Below are 12,267 nucleotides of genomic sequence, written 5' to 3' on the forward strand. Positions count from 1 at the left end.
ATGTTTTAATTAAAAAGTAAAATGAAAAATATCTATCCCACAGCTACTTAAATTATTAATTATTATATTTACCTAAAAAGTCTTCAAACGACGCATGCAACATATAATAACAACATTTAAATAAATGGCTTGATTACACAATAATGCATTTTTATTAGTTATACTGGGGACTTCGCTTTCGTGGGAATTTCGGGATAAAAAATACTCGATGTGTTATTCTAAGTTATATTCTACCCGTGTACCAAATTTCATAACAATCCGTCCGGTAGATTTTGTGTGAAAAATTAACAAATATACACACATACATCCTCACAAACTTTCGCATTTATAAAATTAGTGGATTAACAATAGGTATATAATTATAATGAATATATATATCATTGCACAACTTTTGAGCCGGGTACGATACGAGGTGGCCTTTTAGATTAATCATATTTTGACGGAGATTGTTGCGGATTATAGCAAGTTTGAATTTTAATTGATAAATAAATGATTTTTTAGGTGGTAGATACTAAAGTGCAATTTACACTATATTTTTATATATTCACTATGTTTAAACTATATTATTATTATAAAGAGGTAAGCGTTTTCACAAATGAGTGAGTTTGTATGTTTAAGGATTTCAAAAATTTCACCATTAGAAAGGTGTATTATCCAAGATTGCTATAGGCTATGTTTTATAAGCCCTGGGCAACATCTAGTTATGAATAAATACAATATGTAAGCGAAATACAACTTATATTGTGTAACCAAGCCTACATTATAAGGCAATCAAATTACCCACAGCCTTATTATATACTTGAACTATACTATTAATTGAAATATGCACTATCAACTACACGACATCGATTTAATGAATGAATGACATACCCTGGGAACCAACTTCCTCGCAGAGCGAAGTATATGAACAAAAGATGTCATTAAAGCAACGCTGTATTGAGATTTGGCGCCATAAAAATATCTGTTCCCGTGGCCAAAATTGGAACTTTTTAAACTTTTTAAAATGGCTCCATCGTCTGGCAAAACGATGATTTTGCCAATATCAAGATTGAGAAACACTTTCTTGAACTTAATGACATTTTTTTGTTTAAATTTGGCGCAAAAATTACTTCAAAAAACGATTTACATTTATGTAATAATGTTAACCAAATAAATAGTTATATGGCGAACAGATATTTTTATGGCATATAAACAAAATTAAGTATTTTAGATTTTTTAAAAATCCTATAAACTCGTGCATTCACTGTCTATATAATGTTAGTGAGCGACAGTGTATATAAATGTGACCTCATATATGAACAAAATTCTATTTTTACTTTTAGATAATTAGAAATCCAACTAAAAACGTAGTCACACGAGCGTCACCGAGTTAGACAACTATTTGAACGACAAACTACGTTGAACGACAAAGTGTAATAATGTTCACTAGTATACAAACATCGATATAAAATTGCACACAATAAATGTTGTCAATGCAGAAAATTGGTATGTATCATATTTTTATAATATTTTATTTATTTATTAGCGAAAAATTAAAAAAAAAACATTTATAAAAAATATGCTACGGGTGAGTTTGAACGCGGCGTGTAGCGGCGTCTCATTAGTGTCGTTTAGTAGTTTTTTGAATAAAGAATCGTTTTTTTTAAATCAAACATTTGTAAAATTATGTACCAGTACTAAAGTACTTATTTATAAAATAGGACTATTAAATTGATTACGGTGTATGGTACAATTTATTAAACACTAATGACAGCCCATGGCGACGTTCAAAACGCTCGTGAAATTCACTCCTACAAGGATTTTCTAAGAAAGTATTAAAGATTTCCATAATAAAATGTAGTCACAATTTATTACGCAGATATTAGCCACCGTTTTCGATTTAGTAAATTGTGACAAGAATAGAAAACTAAAACACTTTCTAATTAAAACCTTTATCTAGCATATCGAATAAATAAAAGAAATTGATAAAAACGCGGTGGCGCTAGTGTGCGTGTGCGCAGGTTCAATGTGATAATGGTCTGAACTCACCTCCGAATTGGTTGAGAAGCGACATGATGACGCCATTGGTCCAGCCGAAGCCAGTCTGCACCACGTACTCCCCCCCACCTCCGAAACCACCGAAGATTGTAGCGTCATACTATAAATAATATATTTTATAGAATACAGTTCTTTTATTCTTCTTCTTCATTGCGTGAAATCGAATCACACCCATTTATTGGCTAACTCATTGCTATTCGACTGGGATTCATTACGATCTGTCAATTTTCTTGAGGCAGGAATCATTTCCAAAATCAAAAATTGACATTACCACAGTACAGATTAATTATTTTAACATGGCAGTCTTCCCCTTCCAGACCTCGAAGTCGAAGCGTTACTCGGTTGCTAGCTTGCTAGTCTTGAAAGGTATTTCAGTATAAGTCATAGGTCAATAACTTATATAAATTATATATATATAAATTACTCACTTTCACAGCTCATTGGTCAGGTTTATAGTGAAAGATATGTCAGTGTTGGCCACCCACCTTCTCCAACATGGCAGTCTTCTCCTTCCAGACCTCGAAGTTGGAGCGCACCCACTTGGTGGCGAGCTCAGTGGCGAGGCGCACGGCGGCGGGCAGCCGCGTGGCCGCGAGCCCGCTGACCACGATGTGCTGCAGCGGCGGCCACGCGTTGGGGTAGTCCCACTGCTCGCCCGAGTGCTCGAACGTCGTGGGGATCCCGCCCTCGAATATGTCCACCTGACGCATTCATTAATACTAGTTGTACGCCGCGAACACAATACAATTTTTACAAAATTGTGAATATCTCAAAAAGCGACTTAAACGATTTTGTTGCCCCGTGAACTTAATTCTATTGACAGATCCTACATACCTTTTAAGTTTCATCAAAATTAGACCAACGGTTTGAAAGTTATCGCGTTACAAACAAACAAACAAACATACATACATACAAAAAAATTATTTTTGCCCCAAGTCGCTTGATCAATAAAAATACATTTATTTCACTCACTATAAAGTGTACAAAGATACGTTGTTATGAATGTCTAGTAAGCAAAATATGCTTGTGTCAGAAAATCCTACTCTTTCTTAACATACATTACTAAAGTTTAGATTAGAACTATACAAAAAATAGGCCCAAAGGATTATTGACTAATTTTCAATTCAATGTTTAAGGAGATAAAATGGCAGTTAAAAGAGTAGAATGGAAGAGATACTCCAACCTCGATTCGTTCTTATATTTACTGATGACATTTCGAAGGTTTTATGTTAATTAAACACCGGTGAATTTACTGTGACGATGATAATGCTTTCAAAGATATGACAAAAATTAAAACACACATTTATGAAAACGAATGAAATTCTCTCTTTACGTCTTACGGGACGTACAATATTTTACCACCTTAGTTACCCCTCCTTCAAATTTCAACAAAGACAAGAATCTTTTTCACTACCCTAATTTATGAATTGTGTCAATATTCGATTTTTAAGAATTCAGGGGGCATACCATAATCTCTTAACGCGATCCACTTTACGACCTAAACTGAACTGCATTGAAAATTCGTACCATCGACTTAATTTAGTTGGTGGTAGGCCCCCAGAAAGGTTCATTATTTTGTTGGATGGTAATAAAGGTCAAAACGCTCGAAAATCCACCGAGATGTTGGTAGCAGACTGACCTTGACTTTATCCAGATAATTGATGACCCTATTAACGTAGTACTCCTTCCTCGACTGGTCGTAACAATTGGTCCACAGTGGGGCAATGTTGCTCGGATAGAAATAGTCTCTGGGTCGACCTGATTCTAGGCTGTAGTCCAACCAAGCGCCAACGTCTTCATGCCATAGTACCTGGGATATAAAAAGTGGCTTGTAGCGTTTGTAGCCCAATAGAAATGCCAACGAGCCATGTTAGAAGACCATAGACAACAAAAGTTGTTTTAAATAATATTTGCATATGGCAACATATTTTTGTATATGGCAACTATTAACACATTCTCTTCCTCCTCTGTACGAACCCCGGAACAAGATTATTCATTTCCATATAAGAAGCGATTTAAATACTAATAAAGTGCTTATTACATATAAAATTTAACGTTTTTCAAGTGTAGTAGTATTTTATATGTAATAAGTAAAGTGCTTATTACATATAAAATTTAACAAGCTATGTTTAAAATTTTATGCTAACTCCACACTGTCGCTGAACTCACGACATTTGGCACTAAAAAGTTTATGTATAGTCTATTATATAAGTATAGATGTTTATTTTACATATATATATTTGTTACCGGAATAAAAATAAGAAACTTTGAATGTCAATTCATTATTGTGTTACGCATGACCTGTTTGTGCACCCACGATCGGTTCCCGACTAGGAAACTCAACGACATATTGCACGGACACAATTTAAAGAATAAGATCTTTCTGACGGTATATATATATTTTTTAAGTTTCATAGCTACATCGTTCGCCAAAACGATGAATTTGCCAACGTCAAGGTTGAGATTGACACGAAATAAAACATTGCACGGACACGGAATTTTGTCACGCATTGAGTCAAAAGCTTGTGTCAAAATTGACATTTTTGTAAAGAACTTTTCTCTGTCTGCACTACTTACCTTGTCGATAGCTTCCATGTATCTCGCGTGAACATCTCTATAATAGGCAGCCTTGTCCGCGTTCTGAAGCCGCGTGTGAAAGTCGTGGAGGAGCTGAGCATTCCAACACATGATAGCGTTCAGGTCTACTGGCACTATAGAGCGGGTCTTCAGATTTGTTAAATTGCCTGGACACAATAAAAAATTCTAACTTTTAGTAATAGAAATATTATCTACAATAAAAAATCATCAGGTTATCGAAACACTAGCTTTTTGCCAGCGGCTTCGCCCGCGTAATTTTCGCATGAGAACATTCCGGGATGAAAGGTACCCTATGTCCTTCTCTATACTTCAAACTACATGTATGCAAAATTTCAAGAAGATCGGTCGAGTAGATAGAGCGTGAAGAGGTAACAAACAAACATGCCTTCGCATTATAATATTAGTTAAGATTATCAAGTTTTTAAAATATCCATAAAACGTGTAAAGAATAAATTCTATCTGCAATAACCATAAGTTCGCCGAACTTTGACGGATTCGGCGTACATTGCTGGTTTTTCATTGTGGTAAATAAAAGCACTCATATAAACTACGCAATGTTCACGCATTCGCGTTCGACGATAGTGTGAGCCGGCATGAGGTCCAGGATTCGCAGAGCCACGTAATACTCTGATCCTAATATACAAATGCGAAAGTAAGTTTGTTACCTCTTCACGTAATTATGTTGAAATTTTGCATAAGACAATAACATAAGATACTTTTTATTCAGAAAACAAAAAACTGTCACTATGAGAAATCACGCGGGCGAAGCCGCGGGCAAAAGCTAGGTCGATTATACGAGAATATTATTAGGGATTAAGAAAAAAGGTTATAGTGACTAAGCGCAAAGGAATAAAATGATTGAACAATTAGGTCTATCTCTATGTAATAGAATCTAAGGTAATAAATTTAACCATCTTCCAGGGATCGTAATGTCATGAGAATCGGCAGCTGTATGTAGTTGTGACGACAATACAATAATATGTTACTGATGAACTGATCTGATGATGGAGCCGGAAGATATAATCTGGAACTTCATGACGGAACATCGTATCATAGCTGTGTTTGGACTTGTTATAAAGGTCTTGTAACTTTGACCACGATTCGGTTTCGAGGTCTGATGACGAATCCGGAAGATATGCAATGGCTTTCCGTGATGGAATATAGTATCATACCCGTGTTTAGACTTATTAGAAACATGTTGTATTGAACTTTGTTTTTGGTTTTTACGTGCACTTATAAAAGCGTGTATTTAGAAAGAAATAAAAAATGTTTATTTGGTACAAAATAACATTACAAAAACAGGAACATTAAATACTATAACAATTTTGTTTAGCAAAATGGTCCCTCCTCAGCATTTGCCGTGGTATATAACACAACGCTGGTCTTCCGTGGACAGCATTCAAAATAAAAAAAAAATAAAAAATTCACTGGCCGTGTGTGTGGTTTTCTAGTGTTTTTTAAACTATGAATTTACTATTATTACCTTTGTTAGTCCCGTTGAGTATGAACCACCTGGAGGAGAAATCCCAGCCGGACTCCGCGGCCGCCTTCAGCTCCGCATATAGCTCCTCCTTTTTGTCCCGAGAGTCGAAATTTCTGCAACAAGCGCGAATATATACGACGACCTAGGTGGCGCAGTGGTAAAAGTTCTTGCCACTGAACCGAGAGGTCCCGGGTTCGATCCCCGGTCGGGTCATGATGGAAAATGATCTTTTTCCGATTGGCCCGGGTCTTGGATGTTTATCTATATATGTATTTGTTATTAAATATAGTATCGTTGAGTTAGGGTCCCATAACACAAGTCTCGAACTTACTTCGGGGCTATCTCAATCTGTGTGATTTGTCCCAATATATTTATTTATATACACTTTCAAAATTGCATTCGTTGACGTGGGATTTAAGTCCGCGACGCTATCAAATGCAGCGTTGGGCCATTTTACCATAGAATGGCGGAGTGCAAGTTTCGTTGGAGTCTCTCTCTCTCTCTCTCTGATAATCTGAGCGTATTCCCGGTTACTTCCTTAGCCGGTTAGCCCAAAGTCTGCTTTCCTACTTGTTCGTCTCCACTTCGCACGGTCGTCGGCATCCCCAGTTGTCAGACCATTGTTAATGTTGACACTTCGTATAAAAAGATCTAGATTTCTCATATATGTATATAGATTGTAACACGCTGTATATTAATACATTTGAACAAAATATAATAATGAATTTAACCTACTTTGCACAATCAATGTCCTCTTTGTAACTTTCTGGCCTGGGCCCTTGTGATTGATCGATGAACCTCGATAATTTGTACCTGAAATAAAATAAATAATCACTTTATAATAAAATATTGCTAATATTGTTGTATCACATAGTTTTAATTGTATATTATTTTTAGTTTGGATAAATATTATATTATTAAAATACCAGCAAAAAAAAATATATATTGTGATAATGAAATGATTTCAAAGATATGACCAAAATAAAATCGCACATAATTTGATCAACAATTTAATCGAAACTTTTCTCAGCTATGTTTAAAATGTTTAAAAAATTATACATAAATTTATATTTAAAAAATGGTAAGCCCTTCTGGCATAATAGGGACCAACACTGTTTGAATGAGTTTGTTCGACATTTCTTCTCAGCAGTGGTCGTTCCGAAATGCTAGTGGTTTGTAGCTTTGGTAAACATACATTTAATTTAGAATATGACGTGAAAAAGTGCCTGTGAAGGCCTAATTTCAGAATAAATGATTTGATTTTGGAGGTTTCTTAAAATTTTGATTAAATTTTTATTCTAAATTAAAATCATTCAGAAATTAGACCTTTACAGGCACTTTTTCACGTCAATTTTTTTTATTAAATAGTTATTTCTCACAAGCTGCAAACTACTGGCGTTTCGGAACGCTATATTTTATAGCAACATCTTGACATAACATGACTACAAAGTTTTAATTACCAATTAAAATCGCTTACAACCTCTGCGATTCCACCATTAATCGCAACAAAGGGTTAACATATAAATCTTCAAACTTACTTATTTCCATTGTGCTCCACTTCCACAGTATGGTTGGTGATCCAGAAGTCGAACTCCCGGTCCAACGTGTGGATGTGACTTCTGAGGAACTCCACATCGTCCATATCATCCATTATCAGCTTCACCATCGGGATCAGGAGGGGGGGTTGAGATCTGAAAGTCAAGTTATATAGTTATAGGATGTTAATGTTTCAAACGCTTGTGACGCCGTGACGCCGGTCAGGTCAACATGAAAAATTATGCTTTTCAGATTGACCTGGGCCTTGGATATTTATCTATATATGTATGTATACATTATAGAATATAGCATCTTTGAGTTAGTATCATGCAAAACAATCTCGAGATCACGAGATTCGACTTTGGGGCTAGCTTAATCTGTGTGATTTGTTCCTATATATTTATTTATTATTTAAACGCAATCAAATCATCCATACATATTCATATTAATTTTATAAATGCGAAAGTTTGTGAGGATGTATGTAGTCTTTCACGCGAAATCTACTGGACGGATTGTTATGAAACTTCGCACAAGCCTAAAATGTTTGAAAGACCAATCAAACAACACTGTAGGAGATATGAAAAATTATTTTCCCAGTTAAGATTTCTTTTTTTACAATTTTGTCGGCGTGATTAATGTGTACTGTATACGTGGGTATACAGTACACATTAATCACGCCGACAAAATTGGTGTGGACCAAATCACATCATTCTAGTACTAGTTGTTGAGCTAGACCACGGACGGACAGACGGCCTGGCGAAATATTCCTATACGACTACAGAACCATAAAAGTAGACAGTTACCTCATAGCATAGTATATTCTTCCTCCGTTTGGTATAAAGCCGATCCTCTCAACAATATCCAGGAAGTTAGATACCATTCCTTTTGCTGTGTGCCTCATTTCGGACAGTAGCAGTCCCTTCAGGATCCAGTAGGAATCCCAGTAGTAGAACTCGCGAAATCTGCCGCCTGGGAGAAATTGGAAACTAATCATTTATTGCTTATTTCTAGGCAAAGTTCATGGAATAACGTAGTAATTTGAAGTAATTTGAATTTGAATAGGTACGGAGTACCTATTCAAATTCAAATTCAAATTCAAATCATTTATTCAGAAATTAGACCTTCACAGGCACTTTTTCTCGTCAATCTTTATATTTATAGTTATTTCTCACAAGCTACAAACTACTGGCATTTCGGAACGACCACTGCTGAGAAGAAATGCCGAAAGAAACTCATTTGAACAGTGTTGGTCCCTATCATGCCAGATCGGCTTACCATTATTGTTTCTTACAATGTTTTTTTTTTCTTTCTAATAATATATAAAAGTACATAATGTACATAGTCAAAAGGTATATCAAAACAGGTTATGATTGTGATCCGAGTGCTGATTATAATATACCTACCTACCTACCTACTAATTACATGGCAAAGTTACATAATTTTCTGTTACCTATAATCTATATAGGTCTTAAAGGATGGAGGTCAATCATCCACTGGTAAACTTTTATTCATCTATTGGTGAAAACGTGTCTTAGTTCTGTCTTATATCTTTGTAGAATAGGCTGCGGTGAAGTTTGTTGCGCCGCTTCCTCACCTGCGCTTTGGAGTCGGTAGACTTAGTTTAAATTTTTTTTTTAAGTCAATCAGTAATGTATATCATAATAAATCGAATAAAGAATTTTGAATTTATATGCCGGCTCCACAATATAAGCGAACAGTTCATCATTGACGGATTCGGTATACATTGGTGGTTTTTCATTGCGGGAAATAAAAGTAGTGATACAAATCACATTCAATGTGACGATTAACATACCCGGCACAATGACAGGGTGGTCCACATATATAATGGAGTACAGATCCTGGTTGTTCTTGACCTCGGCTTTCATCTTCCTGCCGAGCTGCAGCCACAGCGCGTGCAGGTCATTTGCCCACTGATGGAGTAGTGGATCTTTTATTTTGGAGAGGAATGCTGAAAATTTTATCATCGATTTTATTTGATGGAAACAATGTAGCTAGTATGGTAAAATATAACGTGACGGTTATGGCATCTCATATAGTAAGAGAATACGACCATTCTGTCTTGTTATGGGTGTCGTACGAGGCGATTAAAGGACACATAAGCAACTGTTAGGCAATCAATTAAATATCTGATTTATTTGTGAAAATCAGGTACAGTGATTTAGACAAAGCTCTGATTTTGCCTTAAAGGCGTACTAAATTTTATCAATTATGTACACAGTAGTATTCCTAAAGAAGGCTGGGTTGACGTCAAGCATATTGGTCACAGCCGAATCGCCAAAATTTGAAGGAAAATCAAAAGCTTTGAAACTTCAATATTATATTATAAAATCAGTGTCACCTGGATTGTCCCTCCAGTCAGTTGGTGTCCATTCCTCGAACTCTGACCCTTCAGGGTCGAAGTTCTGGTTTACGAACTCCTGGATGTCAGCTTTCGTCGGATGAGAATCTGTCCTGAATGAACATATTTTATTATTATTCTCCATTAGAATCCTGTGGTGGTGTAATGGTTAAGACGCCCGCCTGTGGATCGAAAGGTCTCAGTTTCGTATCCTACTCGTGCCATATGAGTTTGTATACCAATCTGACTCATATATAGTAGTTTTCATAGACCACAACTTGCTACCGGTGAACGAAAACACCGTGGGGAAACCTGCACACTGGTGGACAGTTTAGTTCACAGGTGTGTATGTGACTATCTGCCACTAGATGGCGGTAAGTATTCGTAAAAGGCCTTTAGGAGACTTTAATAAAATCTGACACCAGTGTTAGCAATAACACACTCGATATGATGAAGACAATCCTATAACATTCATAATTCACACGATCTTCATAGTCGTATTCCTCAATTCCTCATGGCTGGTCGTGGTCGTCACGTGGAAAGAAACACGTACGACTTTCCTTGCACTATTAATGAAGTGGTTTGTCAATGGCTTCTTCATTTCACACGAGTTGATAATTAACCAGAGTGTATGTCTTCCTTCACCGGAATCAAGTGGTGGTCGATGAAAACTATAATACATGAGTTAGATTAGTATACAAACTCATGCAGTACGAGAGGATTCGAACTTGGGACCTTTCGGTTCATAGGCGGGCGTCTTAACCATTACACCACCACTTCGTACACACTATACTGGGGTAACTTTTTTACATATTCATTGTAATTTATTGATTTATTACATATGGATCAGCAGATTTTTTCGCAATTACAGGTAGTTACGCACTTTTGGAGGAGAAATTGCCTGAAGTAAGCCTAAAAAAAGATCAGTCATATATATGTACTTGTACACCTATGTATGTATAACTATATGTTATTTACGTTTTAGTTTTATGTTTAACTAGCTGCTTCCCTCCCGTGGGAGTTTCGAGATAAAAAATACCCTACGGGTTATTCCAGGTTATATTCTACCCGTGTACCGAATTTCATAAAAATCCGTCCGGTAGATTTTGCGCGAAAGAGTAACAAACATACCTTGATATTTATATGTGAACGTGTCCCAGTGGACTCCAACTAAAAATTATTCCAAGTAAAAATATACTTATATAAACAAATGGCGAGCTTAATCCTGTAAACATTCTCTCCCGACTATCCATTAGGAGAAACAGAGAAAACTTGTGCGGCGCAAAAAAGCAATTAAAACACAAATACTATCACATACTAAAATACAACAATAACTACATATATAATATATTATATTACCTGTTCATCATTTCGCGGAAGTGCTCCATGGCGATTTTGGGGGACAGCTTGATCTTCATGTCAACGAAGGTCTTAGAGTCATTGTACAGACCTGCCATCTGAACAGTGTCCAGCAACGGTCCGTGGCAGTATATTAAACTGGAAATAATAAAAAAAAAACATAATTTATTTCATCTCTCTCTCTCTCTCTTCCTCTCTTTCTGTCATTTGAGCGTTTTCCCAGTTCAAATCTGTAGGACTAACGTAAGTTCTTTTTATTTATTTTTTTAACTAGATGAAATCTAACTTTCAATTAATTATTTTAAGTAGGTGACATTTAATTTAAACCCTGTAGGACAACTGGAAGTAGAATAGACATCTATGTCAGATTAAGCTAATTAAAATCTTGTAAATATAGGCAGTGACAGCACGAGGTTAAGTAATAATTGAAATTTAAAAAACGCGTTTGTTGAACTAAAGCCTATTTACAAATTTACTAGTTATTCCCGCGGCTTCACTATTACATATAATATTATTTTAAAAGCTGAAATCTGTCTTTCTGTCTGTCGGTTACGCTATTATGGCTAAACCGCTGCCGGACCGTTTTCGATGACATTTCGTATTCATGTATAGTTAAAAACTACTGTTCAAACATAGGCAACTTTATTTTCAAAAGTCAAATGACTATTTGAATAATAAAATAATATTATATTATTTTATTTTTAGTTATAAAATAATATATGGTAATATACATATCTATAGTATATGTATACAGTATGGATAAAAAAAAAGCTAAGTAAAGCATTAAAAAATACATTTGCAATCTGCACTTTACTGAATGCAAGGTCGCCATATACTTCCTGCCAATGTAATGTGTATTGCAAAATGTACTTTATGTATATGATCTTAGGGATTA

General features: G+C 35.6%; 1 protein-coding gene across 5 annotated transcripts in view; it reads right to left on the reverse strand.

Annotated features, from left to right (window-relative positions):
• Treh (Trehalase) overlaps nucleotides 1-12,267 on the reverse strand; it is a 49,011-nt gene that overhangs the window by 16,072 nt on the left and 20,672 nt on the right. For 4 of the 5 annotated variants that reach the window (XM_053763308.1, XM_053763307.1, XM_053763310.1 and 1 more), the window contains exons 3-13: nucleotides 11,373-11,510; nucleotides 10,014-10,126; nucleotides 9,468-9,623; nucleotides 8,458-8,623; nucleotides 7,657-7,809; nucleotides 6,854-6,931; nucleotides 6,119-6,231; nucleotides 4,615-4,781; nucleotides 3,677-3,847; nucleotides 2,523-2,738; nucleotides 2,029-2,137 (exon numbers count right to left, since the gene is read on the reverse strand). In XM_053763308.1, coding sequence (XP_053619283.1) covers nucleotides 2,029-2,137; nucleotides 2,523-2,738; nucleotides 3,677-3,847; nucleotides 4,615-4,781; nucleotides 6,119-6,231; nucleotides 6,854-6,931; nucleotides 7,657-7,809; nucleotides 8,458-8,623; nucleotides 9,468-9,623; nucleotides 10,014-10,126; nucleotides 11,373-11,510 — 1,580 coding nt within the window. Of the gene's footprint in view, nucleotides 1-835; nucleotides 883-2,028; nucleotides 2,138-2,522; nucleotides 2,739-3,676; nucleotides 3,848-4,614; nucleotides 4,782-6,118; nucleotides 6,232-6,853; nucleotides 6,932-7,656; nucleotides 7,810-8,457; nucleotides 8,624-9,467; nucleotides 9,624-10,013; nucleotides 10,127-11,372; nucleotides 11,511-12,267 lie in introns of those variants that run through there. The other variant, XM_053763311.1, reaches the window with a different exon arrangement.

Source organism: Plodia interpunctella, chromosome 23 (assembly GCF_027563975.2).
Source record: "Plodia interpunctella isolate USDA-ARS_2022_Savannah chromosome 23, ilPloInte3.2, whole genome shotgun sequence".
NCBI lineage: Eukaryota > Metazoa > Arthropoda > Insecta > Lepidoptera > Pyralidae > Plodia > Plodia interpunctella.